The sequence below is a fragment of the Muscardinus avellanarius genome (genome assembly GCF_963383645.1).
Source record: "Muscardinus avellanarius genome assembly, chromosome: 10".
Lineage (NCBI taxonomy): Eukaryota > Metazoa > Chordata > Mammalia > Rodentia > Gliridae > Muscardinus > Muscardinus avellanarius.
Genome location: NC_137796.1, coordinates 103710627 through 103728734, shown reverse-complemented (window position 1 = coordinate 103728734; position 18108 = coordinate 103710627). Strand labels below are relative to the sequence as shown.

At 53.4% G+C, this 18108-nt stretch overlaps 1 protein-coding gene across 1 annotated transcript in view; it reads right to left on the bottom strand.

Annotated features, from left to right (window-relative positions):
- Nucleotides 1-15136, bottom strand: part of LOC308268844 (uncharacterized protein) — a gene marked incomplete at both ends in the record, with an annotated part of 138457 nt that extends 123321 nt beyond the window's left edge. The window contains 6 exons of the mRNA XM_080703948.1: nucleotides 914-1097; nucleotides 2210-2341; nucleotides 2414-2585; nucleotides 5119-5189; nucleotides 7421-7581; nucleotides 15076-15136. Of these exons, the coding sequence (XP_080560074.1) occupies nucleotides 914-1097; nucleotides 2210-2341; nucleotides 2414-2585; nucleotides 5119-5189; nucleotides 7421-7581; nucleotides 15076-15136 (781 nt within the window). The remainder of the gene's footprint in view (nucleotides 1-913; nucleotides 1098-2209; nucleotides 2342-2413; nucleotides 2586-5118; nucleotides 5190-7420; nucleotides 7582-15075) is intronic.
- Between the last annotated feature and the right edge of the window lie 2972 nt (nucleotides 15137-18108).

Here is an 18108-nt window from a genome sequence, read left to right as displayed (position 1 = left end):
GTACCAGTATTGGGAAAGGGCTTCCAAATGTATTAATGTGCCAGTATTGGAAATGGTTTTAAATAACTTTGGTATTAGGAAGCCAGAAGCTTCAGGGAAAGGGCTGGAGAGTTCCTGGAGCCAAGGGGTTTAGCAAGAGAACAGAGGAAGCCCGGGGTCTTCTACGTTTCTAAGAGAAGCAGACTTCCCCAAGGATGTGGGGAATGCCATGAGCCTTCCAGAGATCCCTGACGCTCATCATCAACTAACACATTTTGGGGTGTAACAAAAGGCTGGGGGGTCTGTGCCTGAGACAGGGCAGGTCCACAGGAAGGAATCCCCACATCAAAAGACCGGCCCCGGAGAAAGGGCGGATCTAGTGTGGTCAGAAGACTGGGTATAAAATGTCCTGGGTCCAGAAACACCTCGGGTGACATCTTTTCAAGTCACCCCTATACTCCCTCTGGTGTGGGGCTTTATTAACTCTGTCCTCTCTTTACTTCTTTGTAATAATAAACTTTTTAAGCTTCCAGCAAAAGTTCCAGCTAGTGTTTTCTATATATAGCTCAGAACAAGAGCCCATGGCTACATCTCCCTGTAACAGTTTCCAGAGCCCAACAGGGCCCCCAGAAGAGTTTCTTCACCATAACAAAAAAGGTCTGGTGAAAAAAAATAACATTTGCATACAAAGAACAACAGGTCACCTAAACAGGTCAGCTTTTAACCCTGCAGGGACCTGGATGCTTGTGGCAGCCTCAGGGGAGGGCTCAGGTGGCAGGGGTGTGGCAGGGACCACTTTGAACTTTGTATTGGCACGGTCGCCGCCCCGCAATGGTCCCTCTGGCTAGAGTTGGCCGAGAGGCTCCTCTACAGGTTCCCACGTCCCCCTCCCACCATGGCCAGGGCAGCGGCCATCAGGGAAGGCTCTGGTCACCTGTGGCAGCCTGATCTCGGGGCTCCACATGGAGCAGGCTGAGCGACGCCAGGGCCCGCATGTGCACAGCGCTGGCCCGCTCCGCGAGGGGCCCCACGGTGTGCAGCTCCACACAGGAGGCCTCCCTCAGCGCGCCGCCCTGGAAGCTCTGCAGGCAGCTCAGGCTGGAGGCCAGGCCGGGACGCTGGACCAAGGGCGGAAGAGACAGCGTGAGCTGGGAGCGTGCGGGCAACCCACAGCTCCCCAGCGAACACCACGGGAGGAGAGCCCGGGCCAAGTCAGCTCCACCCCACCCGTGGTTGGTAACAAGAGAGCCCAGCTCGGTGGACAGGGGCGAGGAGGCCGTGGGAAACGAGGGAACTGGAGAATACGGTGCTGAGATACTCTGGCTCAGAAAGGCAAGGGCCCTGTATTTTCTTTCCCATGTGGAAACCAGATGGAAACTGGGAAATAAAAGGGACTTTAGAGCCGGACGTGGTGGCGCACGCTTGTGATCCCAGCATTCAGGAGGCTGAGACAGGAGAATGTCGGTTTGCGGACAGCCTCGGCTACTTAGTGAGGCCCTTTGCAACTCAGTGAGACCCTGTTCAAAATAAAGAATAAAAAAGTAGGGCTGAGGGTGCAGCTCGGAGGTAGAATGACCCTGGGTTCCATCCCCAGTACCGGAAAGAAAGAAAGAAAGAAAGAAAGAAAGAAAGAAAGAAAGAAAGAAAGAAAGAAAGAAAGAAGAAGGGGGGAGGGAGGGAGGGAAGAAGGAAGGAAGGAAGGAAGGAAGGAAGGAAGGAAGGAAGGAAGGAAGGAGAAAGAAAGAGAAAGAAAGGAGGGGGAGGGAGGGAGGGAAGGAGGAAGGAAGGGAGGGAGGAAGGCAGGCCAGCAAACAGGAGCCCACGAAGAGGACCAGAGGACCTTGGTGAAAGCTAAGAATATTGAGGGCGGTGAGAAGAGCTATTCACCCCCAGACGTCAAGACCTTTGAGAATAGCAGTTAATTGGGGGAGGGAGAAGTGCCAGGGACTGAACCCAGGGGTATTTATTCCACCTCTGAGCTACACTTCCAGCCCTTTCTATTTTTTATTTCAAAACGAGGTCTCACTAAGTCTCTGAGGCTGGCCTTGGACCTGCGATCCTCCTGTCTCAGCCTCCCAAGTACTGGGATTACAGGTGTGTGCCTCCACCCCCTCCCCGCTAGCAGTAATATTAACAGGGGTCATCGCTCATCCTTATTCAGACAAAATGCCTTCATCTTCTGGAGCTGTGGAGAGATGAGGGAGGAGGGAGAGGGTGGTCCATCACTTACGGCCCCAGGCAAGGGCTGGGAGCTCAGGAAAGAGCTCGCCCAGCGCTGGGAGCACCGCTCCAGGTCCTTGGTCTTCAGCAGATGGTCCCCGCGGCGCTGGTACGTGGTGGGACACCGGCCCAGGACGTCCACCTGGACAGGCGGGCGGATGGGTCAGCCCCGCCATGGCCCTGCCCGCCCCCAGCCTCCCAGCTCCAGCCTCACCTCCTCGAGGGTCTCCGGGACTCCCGTTCCGGCTCCAGGGTGACTCTGCAGCAAACTCAGCACCGCACGCTTCAAGTTCAGCACCCAGCGCTGCTCGGCGCCCCGGGGACACAGGCGGGCCACTTGCCCGGCACGCAGGACGAAGCGCAGTGGGCTGCGGCCCACCACGGCGCTGCAGGAAGTAGTAGGGTGAGCAGGGCCACAGGGGCTGCACCCCGGAACCCACATGGCCCGGCCTCTGTCCCTCCTCTGCTGCAGGGTCGAGCACCCAAGGAACAGTGCAGGTGTGCGACATAAGGCCCAGCTTCCCGGGGTGCCACAGTCTGACCCTCTCACTGAATCCTGCCCCTGGCAGCCCCTGAGGAGGCCCGGGCTGTTGTGACTTTGAAGCGCCAGAGGCCTGCTGAGCGGGAGCTGTTCCTCTGCTCTGCTCTGCCTGGGCACTGCTCCCGCCTGAGGAGTGCCACCCGCCCAGAAGAGCCTCCAGCACAGGGAGGGAGACGAATGCACCAGTACTGGGAATGGCCCAGGAAGATTGGAGAAAGCTCTGATTATTAATAAATACATTTCAAAAATTGGGTGAGGGGCAGACCTGTGCATGTGGAAGGACTTGGTTTTGGCCAAGAAGCAGGCGGCTATTGTAACGTAAATTAACCTAGCTAAAGGTAATTAACAAGTAGAAAGAGAAGGGGAGCTAGGGCTTCCTCATTCTAAAGACAGGTTTACATAGTACTTGGCATCTAGTGAGGATGGGAGAGGATCAGCCTTCAGGAAAGGAGAAACCTGGGCGTGGACCAAAGTTCGGTGGGGAAATCAAGGGGACGGACTTTACCCATGTCAGAGTTACGTCAAGCAAGATGGAGGATGTCATGTCTATAAAAAGGCTGTTCTGTGTTTTGTATTTTGGTGAATTCATTTGAAACACCCCTCCCCCATGCCACTCCTGAATGGCATGGGGCTGTAACTGTCTTCTCTATTTCTATCTTTTTAATAAACTCCTTTAATTCTTCAGCAAGAGTCCAGGCTATTACGTATTTATCCTTAGCTCAGGACAAGAACCCACGGGGTTTTTTTTAGGGAAATTGTTTCCGGGGGTCTAACAAAGGTCCCCGGGGACTGTTCCCCTAAACGGTAACCCTCACCCCCAAACAGTAACGTTCATCTTTAACCGCAACAATGAACCAACACCAGACCCCAAAAACTCTGTCCCAAACCGCGGCTTCTCCCACGGCCTGTCCTTCCTAGAAGTAATTTTCTCTCCTCCAAGCTGTGTGCCCTTCCCCTGCTGAGGAGCGTCTGAGCTCCCCACCTCCCACTTTGGGGTTCTCACTCCTTGTACCTACACGGAATAGCCCTGGGTGCCTATGTTCCCCCTGTGGCCACGTTAGCTCACAGACCCCGCTAAGGGCACAGGGCCGCTCCCCGCAGAGCCCACAGGCCTGCTCAGCATGCCCCACCCTCATTGCAGACTGAGGCCCAGGCTCAGAGCGGGACACACACCTGCTTGGGGTGGCTGCCTGATGGGTAGGGTCCCAGGCAGACTGGCTCCCCCATGAGAGGCCTCAGGACCCCCACGTTGAGATTCAGCAATCTCAATGAAACAGGGAGCCCCGGCCAGAAATGGGAGCTGCTCACGGGGATCACACCACAAATATGGGGTGCGGCTGAACCAGAATTTGGTCCAAAGCCTCTGTGCCCACCCCCTCACCTAGCAGAAAGGTCATGTGTTCAGGTAGGGAGGATGGCAAAGGCTTTGTCCTTGCATGGGGGTACAAGACAGAGCGGGTCCAAGGTGGAAGGCAGGCCACCCGCGGTCCCCAAGCCCACTGGCCAGCAAGGCAGAGCCTTGAGGACACAAGTGTCTCCTCTTTTCTGGCTCCCTGGGAGGTCCCTGTCCCCCTGTCCCCTCCCTTTCCAAGAGTCTGGGTCTCTGGCCTTTGGCTAGAGAAATGCTAATGGTCCCCACTCAGAGCCTCACTCTGGCCTCAGCCCCTTAGCATTTCAGATGAGCCTGACCTGGGGACAATGGTCCTCTTGGAGGGGACCCTCCCTGGGCCTTTCAGCAGGATCCATCCGGCCCTTTCCTTTCCGGCATCCCCCAGCCCAGTATTGCTAGACAAAGGCTTTATTTTTTAACAAACGAATTTGCAATAAAAAAGGAAGAGGAATCGTGGAGATGGGGCTGTCTTCAGGCTGCCGGTTGCTGGGGGCTTTGAGGCCACAGAGGCCATGGTGGGGGAGGCCTGGGAAACCAGCCAGGGACAGAGTTCCAGGCTTGGCTGGGTCACAAAAGGGGGCTTAGCCGGGAGTGGGAGGGGACAGGGGACAGCCCCCCCCTGCGGGCTGGGGCGGGGAGGGAGGCCTCCCAGGGCCTGGCAGCCAGAGCCCTCCAAGAACCTGCTCAAGGAAGATGCCCAAGGGGTGGCTGGCAGATGTGCAATCCAGACACTCTGGGGGTGGGAAAGGTGGGGTGAGCTCCTCCCCCAGGTGTTAGACAGACAGGCGAGGCTCCAAGGCCACGACAGCTCCAATCACCCCAGCAGGGTCCCGGCTGTGTGTGTGACGACCCAAAGATGAGCGGCTCTTTAGGCTTCCCTCCAAGATGGCGTCTGTGCTTTTCCCAGTCTTACTCAGGGCACCCAGAGCCCAACAGCTGTAGGCTCAGGGTACAGGGGTCACACACCACCCCGAGTCAGGCGTCTTACCTCAAATTCGCTGACTCTTTCAGAACCTCCACCTGGGACCCCAAGACAGACGTCACCTGGAAGTCTCGGAGCTGAGACGGAAAGCGCTGTGAGTCGATGGCCTCTCCCGAGGCTCCCAGGACCTCACCAGCCCCTCACCCGCAAGGAGGTGCTGGGGCCCCGTGTAGGGGGTGGGTCAGAGACCTCTCCCTTGAGCAGAAAGTTCTAGTTCCAAGGTGGTAGGTAGGTGATGAATGTCTCCAGAATTAAGTTTTTGAAATAGCCAGGAGCCTACTGCTACCCCATGAAGGTTTGAAAATTCTCATTTGCCCAAAAAAGACCCTGGAAGTTGGGTTGAGGGATTCCTATCACTGTACTCTACAAAGAAAAATATGTCAGGACGGTAAAGCAAAACAAGAAAGGCAACGTCCTGGCGAATAAAAAGCTTTCGAGGAGCCGGGCGTGGTGGCGCACGCCTGTAACCCCGGCATTTGGGAGGCTGAGACTGGAGGATTGCGGTTCGCGGACAGCCTCAGCTACTTAGTGAGGCCCTGTTTCAAAAATAAAGAATTAAAAAACAGGGCAGGGGGTGTAGCGTGGAGGTCAATGTCCCTGGTTCCATCTCCAGACCCGCCAAAAAAAAAAAAAAAAAAAAAATTCGAGGTTCCAATGTCACTGTGATTGAGTATGTGTGTTTGTTTATTACAACAAAAACATTTCTAAAACAAAAAATAGTATCACCCTAAAACTTGCCTCGCGTGATTTCACTCCTTAGAAACCTAATAGAGGGAGTCAGTAATTCTAGTACTTGGTGAAAGGTTTGAGCCGCTTATTGTAATCACTTAGGAGACTGAGACAGGTGGTTCTCAGGTTTGAAGTCAGCGTGGACAACATAGGTAAACGCAATTTCAAATAAAAAGGGTCGGGGTGTAGCTCAGAGGTAGAATGTCCTTGGGTTCAATCCCCAGCGCCAGTTACTTAGTGAGGCCCTCTGAAACTCAGTGAGACCCTGTTTCAAAAGAAAGAATAAAAATAGGGTTGGAGGTATAGCTCAGAGGTAGAGTGTCCCTGGGTTCCATCCCCAGTACCAATAAAAAAAAGAAGAAGAAATAAAGACCCCATCCTGGTCTACTATATGAAAACACAACTTGAGAAACACTTGCAGCTTCACAAGTTGAGGGAAGACTTCAAGTGAAACGTAAACGGCCATTTATGTGCGGTGGCGAGAGGGTTTTTCCAATAAACACATGACAGTCATCAGAAACCAGACAGAGGAAAATGGGCAGGCTCTTCCCCTTGCAAGAGCACTGGGCGCTCGGGGAAACCTTGATGGAAAGACCTAGACCACCCCGCAAGCCTAGCCCGCCATTCCGCCAGGACAGGCACCTCCGTGCCTTTCCATTTGCCCGCGCACAGTGGCAGTGTCCCGCAGAAAGGCCAGTGTCCTGCCCAGGAAGGCCACCCGTCTCATGCTTCCAGCTGTCTGTCCCTGTGTCTAAAGGCTTTGACTCGGTTTGACTTTGTTCTTACCTTAGACCTGCAGACTCCACCCTTAGTCTCCCCTAGGGCACGGCTTCCCCATCTTGTGGTCCCCCTCCTCCTCTTCCTCCTCCTCCTCCTCCTCTTCCTCCTCCTCTTCCTCCTCCCCTTCCTCCTCCTCCTCTTCCTCCTCCTCCTCTTCCTCCTCTTCCTCCTCTCCTCCTCCTCTTCCTCCTCCTCCTCTTCTTCCCCCTCCTCTCCCTCCTCCTCCTCCTCTTCTTCCTCCTCCTCCTCTTCCTCCTCCTCCTCCTCCTCCTCCTCCTCTTCCTCCTCCTCCTCTTCCCCCTCCTCCTCCTCTTCCCCCCTCCTCCTCTTCCTCCTCCTCTTCCTCCTCCTTCTTCCCTTTTTGTTTTTGGTAGTACTAGGCATTGAATACAGGTGCATTCTACCTCTGTACTATGCCTCCAGTCCTCTTTAGCTATTGTTTTTATTTTAAAACAAGGTCTCACTATGTTGCTGAGTTTGTCCTCAAACCTGTGATCCTCCGGTCTCAGCCTCTCAAGTACTGATATTACAGGCAAGCACCACCATGCGGGCTCCTGTAGCTCTTCTCCCCCCCCCAAAAAAAAAAAAACTCCTTCCAACTGGACCTGCTCGACCCACTGAGGCACCGTCTATGATCGCAACGCCATTACTTTTCATACTCTTCTTTGGAGCCCCCCCCCCCCTTGCCAAATCCAAGGTTCCGCAGAAATTTCCATGTTTATCAGACAAACTGGAAACTCAGGGGCCGGTGGCTGCTTCTTGGCCCTCCCCCAGGGCCACATGGCCCAAAGACACTCACCCATAAAGCCATCTGGCATGGACCCAGCACATCGAAGATGGCCACGCCTTGGAGGCCAAGCCCGCTGCCCTCCTCCGGGGCCCCCTGCAAGCTGGTGCTGGTGTTGGACGAAAAGCGATAGGTGTATCTCGTGCCCACTGGGAGGCGGGGCCCAGCTGACCCTGCAGGGCAGACACAGGGAGCAAGGTCAACTTGGCCTTGTCCCCTCTGGGCCCAGCTCCGCCAGGGCAGGATGGTTAGAACCCTTCTGCCTCCCTCCCTCCTCCTCTCTCTCCTCCTGGCCCCAGCAGAGGGAGGCTGGGGAGCTGTTTGACGATGCCATGAGGTAAAGAAGGAAATAAATACAGTTGGTGCTCAATAAATGCTAGCAGTGTCATCACGGGCCAGGCCCTCTTCCAGGTGCTCTAACACAAATCCTCAGCCCGGCGCTATGAGGAGTCGGGGCCGGACGGCTCTGTTGCGGGGCCCTGCTGTGCGCTCTAAGAAGGTTTCACAACCTCCCGAGCTCTGATCACCCGATGCCAGTGACTTGTCCCAGCTGTGAGCATCACACGGTCTCCAGACACCGCCAAATTCCCTGGACTGGGGCTGAGGGGAGGGTCTCGGGTTGAGAACTCTTCATCAGCATTTACGTTAACTCAATGACGCCTCAGAGCCAATTTTCAGGTGGGAATTTTTTGTTTTCTGCCTTGTACAGAAGAGAAGGCGGAGGCTCAGAGAAGCTAACTAAGGGACCCAGGGTCACACAGCCAGCATTGAAAGCTTGGCGGTCTGGCTCCTCACCACTGCCTGGATGGACAGGGCCTGGGTGGGCGCTGTTACCCTGAACTCCGTGGATGACAGAGCCTTAACGTGGGCCAGCCAGCACAGTGCTGGGGAGAGCTGACCTGGGGCAGGAGTGGGCCATCTAATTGTTTGGGCCGGGAGACCGTTCTGAGGCCTGATTAGAATGCTGGCCTTTCCCAGGCCTGTGGGAGGAGAGCCGATTGCTGTGTCCTCGAGGCGCAGCCGCACCTCACAGTCCCCGGCCACTTCTCTCTTTCCAGAGAATTTGTCAGAGTTTCTGCTTCACTCTGAGATGCCAGCAGTGTAGCAAACAGCCGGGGCCTCGGGGCTGGGCAGCTCGGGCCTTTGCTCTGGGCTCCCCCTTCACCCAGCCAGCTCTGTGGGTGGCCTCTGCGCCAGGCCGGGCTCCCCTCCCGAAGGCTGTCTAGGAAGGTGACCGACACCCTCTGGGGCTGACCATCCTCCCCCACCCCGGCTCCCTGGTCACCAGGGGGTGTGATCGGGTCCTGAGAGGCTCACTCACCTGTACACCCCAACATGCAGGGGGCCTCCTGTCCAGCCGGGGAGTCTAGAATTTCAGAAAGCACCAGTGAGATGAAACCAGGGTGAGGCCAACCCCAGGCAGTGAGTCCACAGCGAGCGCGGGCCTCCCCTTCCTCTATCCATCCGCCCACCCACCGGCCTGTCCTCCCAGCCTCGGCCGCCATGGCTATCTCTCTAGGCAAACCTTCTATCTCCTGGGCAACCCTAGCCCAAGTGTTCCCTCTATCCCATGATTCATGAGCTCAGCAGCCAGAGGGGTGCCGGGGATGGAAGCCGGGGCCTCATTCAGGCCGGCCAATGCCACCCCCCAGTCCACAGCCACCCCACCTTTTTCTCTTTTTGTTTTGTTTTTGGTTTTGTATTTTGTTTCTGATTCTGGAGTTGGACCAGAGACATTCTATCACTGCACTATACCCCCAGCCCTTTTTACTTTGGGGTTTTTTTTTTTCTTTTTTTTCTCTTTTTTGGTGATACTGGGATTCCTGGAAGCCCTTCTACCTCCGGCTACACTCCCAGACCTATTTTATACTTTTTTATTTTTGGAAACAGGGTCTCTTAAGCCAGCGCAGCTGGCTTCGAACCAGTGCGATCCTCCTGCCTCTGCCTCCCAAGTGTGGGGATGACAAGCGCGCGCCACCACGCCCGGCTAAAGAAGCCATTCCCATACCGGGAGTCTAACCCAGGCCGCCTGAGTGAAAACCAGGAATCCTAATTGCTAGACTATATGGGAGCCCCTCTTTACTTTTTTGTTTGGAAACCGGTCTCACTAAGGTGCCGAGGGTCTCGCTATGTTGCTGAGGCTGTCCTAGAACCTGCGAGGCTCCTGTCTCAGCCTCCCAAGTACTAGCTTACAGGCATGTACCACCACATCTGGCTGCAAGTTATCTATTCATGTCTTTCAATCTCCCCAAGAGTCCCCAGAGTAAGTGTTACCACCTCATTTTATTTTATTTTTTTTTAATTTATTTTGCAGTACTGGGGATGGAACCCAGGGGCATTCTACCTCTGAGCTACACCCCAGCCCTATTTTTTTAGTCTTTATTTTGAAACAGGGTCTCACTGAGTTGCAAAGGGCCTCACTAAGTAGCTGAGGCTGGCCGCAAGCCTCGATCCTCCTGTCTCAGCCTCCCAAATGCTGGGATTACAACCACGTGTGGCCTTGACCTCATTTTAGAGATGGCTCATAGCCAGGCAGTAGAGCTATGCGCCTGGCTGAAGCCACGGCCTTACAGAATGCAGCGCCAGTAATGAGGGAATGCTCGAGTGTGAGCAGATGGGTGGGTGGGGAGATGGAGGGTGTAGCTCAGTGGTAGAGTGCTTGCCTGGGACAGTAAACAGTCTGGGCCCCGGGTTTGATTCCCAGCACCACAATAGAATAAAGTCAGCTGCATATGGATGGATGGACCGATAAAGTCCAGACCGAGAGCCATAGCTGTGACAGTAGCAGCTGGCTGCTCCCCGGCTGCTTCATGACACCCCCTTCTCATACCTTCTGAGCTGGAAGGAACACCGGAGTACAACCAGACATGAAGTAGGGGCCCTTGGCGCCCACCCCAGGCTGCTGAGGGCACTGCCAGGGGGTCCCCAGAGCCCCTGCCTGGAAGGGTCGGCCTCCCGCACCCCACCTCCACCCACCCCGATCTCACCCGCCACCTACCCATCCCTTCTTCCTGGGTCCTTCCTGCCTCCTTCCTGGATCTTTCCTGGATCCTTCCAGCCTTCTTCCCAGATCCTTCCTAGATTTTTCCTGCCTCTTTCCTGGGTCCTTCCAATCTCCTCCTTCCAGCCTCCTTCCTGGGCACCTGCCATTCCCGCCTATGCCAGGCGTCTCCTTGGGCTATTTCCATACCAATGGCTTTTCACAACACCCTCTCCATGTCCAGAACCACCCCAGGGTGCCTAAGGCCACAGTCGCGCCCAGGCCAGCCTGGTAGATCCTCTGGAAACAAATCCGTTCTCCACGAGGCTATTTTATACCATTTTATCTAAATTCTTTGAAACAACTCAACATTTTGTGCTATCTGGCAGGATTTCTTTCCCCTGGTTATCTTGGTTCATCTAACAAAACCTTCCTTTTGTATTTAAGTGGAATCTCAATGGATAAATCCACATTCAGAGACATTGGGCACCAAATTCGGCAGGTCTGCGTAGTCCTCAGACTGCACACAAACAAAGAAACCTGCTGGCTCACTTGTTGACCAACAATATGCATCTATTTCACTAGCCAGCTTGGCAAGCCTGTACCCACCAGAGTCCTGAAGATAAATGGGTTTTTTTGTTTGTTTGTTTGTTTTTGTGGTACTAGGGGTGGAACCCAGAGGCTTTCTACCTCCGGGCTATACTCCCAGACCTATTTTCTATTTTATTTGGAAACAGGGTCTCACTAAGTAGCCGAGGCTGGCTTTGAACATGTGCGATCCTCCTGTCTCAGCCTCCCAAGCGCAGGGATTACAAGTGTGCGCCACCACGCCTGGCAGAGAAATGGGTTCTAAGAGCATCCTTCCTGGACAAGTTCCGTGCCCCTGACACTTCTTTCTGTGTGTGTGTGGAAGTGGGGGGCTCTGGGGATGGAACCCAGGGGCATTCTACCTCCAAGCTACACCCCCTGCCCAATTTTTTATTCTTTATTTTGAAACAGGGTCTTACTGAGTTGCAGAGGGCCTCACTAAGTAGCTGAGGCTGTCCGTGAACTGCGATCCTCCGGTCTCAGCCTCCCAAATGCTGGGATTACAAGCGTGCGCCACCTCGCCCGGCTTCCCCTGACACTTCTCCAGCATGTAAAAAGCTCTTTTTTTCTACCAGGCCATGTAGCACACACCTGTAATTCAAGTATTTGGGAGGCTAAGACAGAAGGATTGCAGGTTTGAGGCCAACCTCAGCAAGTAGTGAGACTCCCATCGACCTAGTGAGACCCTGTTTTAAAAAAATAATAAAATTGGCTGGGCGTGGTGGCACACGCTTGTAATCCCAGTGCTTGGGATGCTGAAACAGGAGGATCACGCAGTTTCGAAGCCAGCCTCAGCTACTTAGTGAGGCTCTCAGCAACTTAGTGAGACCCTGTTTCCAAATAAAATACAAAAAAAAAACCAGGTCTGGGAGTATAGCCTGGAAGTAGAAAGCCTCTGTGTTCTACCCCCCAGTACCACAAAAAAATAAAATAAATAAATAAAATTGGGCTGGGGGGATAGCTTGGAGGTAGAATGACCCTAGGTTCAATCCCTAGTACCACACTGCAAAAAAAAAAAAAAAAAAAAGAAGAAGAAGAAGAAAGAAAGGAAGGAAGGAAAGAAGGAAGAGAGAGAGAAAGAAAAGGGCTGGGAGTGTAGCTCAGTGGTAGAATGTGCCTGGATTGAATCCCTAGTAACAAAGGGCACATCCTAATTTGTAAAAAGTGTCAAGAAAAAGAGTCTTTTAGTGCCAGCTCCGTAAGAGATGAGGTGAGGAGGGGATTCGTTGTGTGGGGGGAGGTAATAAACCTTCCACTGGATCTGGCTTCCTTTGTAGCAGAGGTCTGAAGGGAATGGAAGTCAGCGTCCTCTCCACAGGAAGTCGGTTCTGATCACTGTTCACTCACGGATCAAGATCAGAGGGGCTCGCCGCTTGCCTGGGTGTCCAGGCCACATTCGGTACTGAAACACACAGACTGAGCCCTCTGCCATCTGCCAGCTCTGCGCAGCCCCCGCCAGCCACACTGTCTGTTAAGCATTTGAAATGTTACTGATGTTGCAGGGAAACTTTTCCTTTTTTTAATTTTTTGTTGTTGTTTGTGTGTGTGTGTGTGTGTGTGTGTGTGTGTGTGTGTGTGTGTGGTACTAGGGATTGCACCCAGGGGCACTCTGCCTCTGAGCAGCCCCAGCCCTATCTTTTATTTTGAAACAGGGTCTTGCTAAGTTGCTGAGGCCGGACTGGGACCTGTGATCCTCCTGTCTCAACCTCGCAAGTACTGGGATTACAGGCACGTGCCACCACGCCCAGCATTAATTTTAATTTAAACAAACAACTGATAACTCAGTTGCTAGAAAACTATCAAGCATGTTTGGAAACAAATCCATCTCAACTCTCTCAGGAAATGGAAAGGCAAGATTGAGTACTGGCGATAAAGGTTTAGCATCCAAATTGAAATAAAATACACTTCAAGTAGAAGATATTTACTGGATTTCAAAGAATGGAAAATAGGTCTCATTAATATTATTTTATATCTATAACATTTTCGGATGTCTTGTTATAGTGGGTTAATAATCTATGACATAATCTGTGTTAGGCCAGGCATAGTGGCTCACGCTTGTAATCCCAGTACTCGGGAGGCTGAGACAGAAAGATTGGCAGGTTCTTGGCCAGCCCTGGCTACTTCATGAGGCTCTCCACAACTTAGGAGACCCTGTTTTAAAATGAAGAATAAAAAATAGGACTAGGGGTGTAGCTTGGAGGTAGAATGCCCCTGGGCTTAATCCCCAGTACCACAAAAAGAAAAAATGATTTGAGAGAGTCTGATTTGAGATTTGATGATAGTCTCACTACTTGCCGAGGCTGGCCTTGAACCTGTGATCCTCCTGTCTCAGCCTCCCAAGTACTGGGATTACAGGTATGCGCCGCCACACCTGGTTAGAATGTTATGTTCTTCAAGTTAATTTCAGTTGCTTCTTTTTCTTTCCCTTTCCTTCTTTTTCCCTCCTGGTGCTGGAGGTTGAACCCAGGGGGATTTACCCTGAGCTACTCGCAGGCCTGTTTTATGTTTTCTTTTGAAACAGGGTCTCATCAAGTCGCAAGGGCTTTACTAAGTTGCTGAGACTGGCTATGAACCCATGATTCTCCAGTCTTAGCCGCCCAAGTACTGGAATTATCGGTGCGTACCACCATGCCCATTTTCTTTTCATTTTTATTTATTTTTATTTATTGATTTATTTTGATGCTGAGATTTGAACCCAAGGGATACATCCCCAGTCCTTTTTTTTTTTTTTTTTAACAGTCTTACTAGGTTGTTGAAAGGCTAAGAGTCTCGCTAAATTGCTGAAGTTATCCTAGAACCTGCAATCTGCGTAGCTCAGACTCCCAAGAATTGGGGCTACAGGCGTGTGCCACCATGCCCGATTTCTTTCCCATTTTTAAAATGTGGCTGCTGCCGGGTGTGGTGGCGCACGCTTGTAATTCCAGCATCCGGGAGGCTGAGACCTGACGGATCGCGGTTTGCGGACAGCCTCAGCTACTTAAGTGAGGCCCTCTGCAACTCAGTGAGACCTGGTCTCAAAATAAAGAAAAACATAAAAATAGGGCGCGGGGTGGGTGTAGCTTGGAGGTTGAATGCCCCTGGGTTCCATCTCCAGACCCACAAAAAATTAAATAAATAAAACAAAATAAAATATGGCTGCTAGGAAAGTTAGTTATATTTAGCCAGCATTGCTTTGCGTGTGTGTGTGTGTGTGTGTGTGTGTGTGTGTGTGTGTGTGTTACTAGGGATTGAACTCAGGGGCATTCTACCTTCAGACTACACCCCCAGCCCTGTTTTATATTTTTATTTGGAAGCAGGGTCTCGCTAAACCGATGAGAACCTCACTAAGTTCCTGAGGCTGTCCTTGAACATGTGATCTTCCTGTCTCAGCCTCCCACGTACTGGGACTACAGATGTGTACTACCATGCCTGGTTCGATGTTTTTTTTTTTTGTTTTTGTTTTGTTTTGTTTGCAGATCTGGGGATGGAACCCAGGGGCATTCAACCTCCGAGCTGCACCCCCAGCCCTATTTTATATTCTTTATTTTGAAACCGGGTCTCACTGAGTTGCAAAGGCCCTCACTAAGTAGCTGAGGCTGGCTGTGAACCACGATCCTCCTGTCTCAGCCTCCCGAACGCCGGGATGACAAGCGTGCGCCACCACACCCGGCTTTGGCATTACATTTTTATTGAATGGTGCTGCCGCAGGAAATAGACCCCAGGAGATGGTCCATTTCTCAGCATGGCCCTGGCGGAGGACTGCCCAGCATCTCCAAACGCCATGCCTGAGCACCCTGAAGCTGTAGACCAGCCACGCACCCGGCACCCTGGACGCCCTCCCGCGCACACCCCGGCCTCAGGGACCCAGAGTCAGCAGCCTCATCCTGGAGGGGGACCCGCTCTCTGCAGCTCCCCAAACCCCACCGTCTCAGTTTGCCGAGGATGCCCTTGGAGGACAGGAGCAGAGAAGCCGCTTTACCCGTGAAAAGCAGAATTGCAGCGATAAGTGTCGGGGGGCAGGATGCAGGTAAGAGAATACCTGGCCCCCCCGGGGATGGGGTGCCACCCGCTGCACCCAGGGCAGAACCACAGAGAGCACCAGGACCCGCAGGCTACTTACTGCCCGAAGCTGATGTCGCGCCAGCCAGCGCCCAGAGCAGGACGGGCCCCAGGAGCCCCATGGGTGCTGCTGTCGCCGCGGCCCAAGGGAGTCCCAAACCACCAGCCTCCCTCTCTCCAGAGCAGCTCAGCCTGGAAGGAGCCCTCCTCCCCAGAAAGCGCTCAGCTGAAATCCCTCTCCTGGCCCAGGGCGGGAGGGGAGGAGGGGGCTCCGGGATAAAGGCCCAGCCAATCAGAGGCCTCCGGGGGAGTCGCTAGCCCCCAAGGGGGGGAGAGCCAAGGGAATCCTGACCAGCCAGGGGGAGAATCCCTTTTCTAACTGGGGGAGAATAAGCTGGCGCCTCCGCTGGTCCAGAGAGATCTCAGGGCAGAAGGCAACTTGGTGTGGTTTCTTTTTTACTTTTATTTATTTGTAACCCAATATCTAGAACATAACATAGACCATTAAGACATTTTATTTTATTTATTTTTTGTGGTACTGGGGATGGAACCCAGGGGCATTCGACCTCCGAGCTACACCCCCAGCCCTATTTTTATTCTTTATTTTGAAACAGGGTCTCACTGAGTTGCAGAGGGCCTCACTAAGTAGCTGAGGCTGACCGTGAACCGCGATCCTCCAGGTCTCAGCCTCCCGAATGCTAGGATTACAAGCGTGCGCCACCACGCCCGGCTCCATTAAGCCATTTTAAAGTATAAAATTGAGTGCCACATTTGGCATTGCCCCCAGCCAGTCTGTGGCTGAGTTTCAGTTTGTCTTCCCCACTGATTCTGGGCGGGGGCAGGGGCCGGCCAGGGCCAGTGTGCCAGGCCCTGGGGACAGTAGAGCTGTCTCCTGCGAAGCTCCTCAAAGCTTCTGGCGCACACAGGGCCTCCCGGAGACAGGGAAGTCTTGGAGGCCTGGGGTCGCTGCACCTGCTCCATCCCAGGCCCTGCCTCTGCTTCCCTTACCTCCAACTCCCCCCACCTGCACCTCAGGGCGCTGGGCTCCAGGTGGCCAGGCCCTGGGCTGTGACCGCCAAGCCAGCTGCCCCTGCCAGCCTCGTGGTCAGCCCTCACGCCGGCACCTGCTTCCTTCGATGCCGCGCTTTTGACCTATCGCAACCGCTGTATTATGATAGAGCATCGCTCTTATAATTTCCTCATATAAAGCACAGTTTTCAGCTGGGTGTGGCGGCGCACACCTGTAATCCCAGGACGTGGTGGCTGAGACAGGAGGATCACAGCCTCAGCAATTTAGCGAGACCCTGTTAGAGTTAAAAAAAAAAAAAAAAAATCCAGGGCTGGGGTGCGGAGTTCAGAGGTAGGATAACCCTGGGTTCAATCCCCAGCACCACGAAGAGACCTGAAGGTCAGAGAGCACGGGACTTCAGCAGATCCAGAGTTGTGCAGCTCAGAGCATAACCCACCTTAGACCAGGCGCAGCCACAAAGAAACCTGCACCGCTAAGCAAGTGCCCGTGCCCGGCCCCGCCCAGGGCTGATGGCTTCCTGTCTTTATCGATCGGCCTCTCCTGGAAGGTTCAGATAAACGGAGGCATTCAGGATTTGGCCTTTTGTGCCTGGCTTCTTTGACTCAGCACAATGGACTTCCCCACCCCACCCCCACCCACCCCGGATTGAACCCAGAGGCCTCCAACACTGAGCCTCCAACACTGAGCCGCACTCCCTGCCTCTTTTTACTTATTTTGTTTATTTTGGGTACTGGGGATGGAACCCAGAGGCATTCTGCCTCCAAGCTGCACCCCTGGCCTTTGTGACTTTTTAATTTATTTTTTCCCTGTACCAGGGATGGAACCCAGGGTCATTCTGCCTCCGAGCTATACCCCCGGCCCTATTTTTTATTCTTTATTTTGAAACAGAGTCTCACTGAGTTGCAAAGGGCCTCACTAAGTAGCTGAGACTATCCGCTTAACTGCAATCCTCCTATCCCAGTCTCCCAAATGCTGGGATTACAAGCGTGCGCCACCATGTCCAGCTTGATTTATTTTTTATTTATTTTTTTTTTTAGTGGTACTGGGGTTCCTGGAAACCCTTATACCTCCGCACTATACTCCCAGACCCATTTTATATTTTTATTTGGAAACAGGGTCTCTTAGGCCAGAGAGGCTGGCTTCGAACCTGCGCCATCTTCCTGTCTCTGCCTCCCAAGTGCGGGGATTACAAGCGTGCGCCATCACGCCTGATTTATTTAATTTTTGAAACAGGTCCTCACTAAGTTGCTGAGGCTGGCCTTGAACCTGTGATCCTCCTGTCTCAGCCTGCCAAGTATTGGGATTTCAGGTGTGCACCATTATGCCCAACTGGAGCAGCTTTCTTTTTAAAACCATCAAGAGATCTTCTTATTAGCTGGCCGGCAGGGGGCACAGTGAGCTGTCTGCACCATCTAAGACTTTTGACCTTTATAAAGCACTTCTGCGGGCATCTCTTATTGTTGATGAAACGGGGGTTTCTTGAGAGAAAACCCCGACGGTGTGCGAAGAATGACACCGCAGACCTCAGGAAGGGGAGTAAAAGGTTTATTGGAAGCAGCAGGGAATGGGGCAAGGGTGGCTGAACACCCCAAAGGGGCTGGAACTCTGGGTCCAGCAGCTGCCTTCAGGACAATACTTGAGAGTAGCCCAAGCCGAATTGCCTTCAGGTGCAGGCTGCTTTCTTCCGGAGTCCGCACGATCTGCCAGAAGGGAATAGAGAAAAGTGGCCGAACACCCTGTCGGAACTCCCGGGTCCAGTAGCTGCCTTCAGGGTCACTACCCAAGTGTCGCCCAAGCCAAGTGCCCGTCAGTTGCAAACTACTTTCTCCCAGAGTCCACGCGATCTGCCAGAAAAGAGGTACAGGTCACCCCTAGGGGCCTGGTCAGCCATGATGTCCAGCAGAGGCCTTCAGGTCACTACAGTCGCCAGAGCCACATGTCCTCAGATGCACTCTGCCTTCTCTCAGGGCCAACACGACCTGACCTGAGAGAGAGAGAAGAGGAGAGAATGAAGAGCTCCCCCAAAAGGGGAGGGGGTCCAGAGCGGGAAAGTCCCCCTTTTGC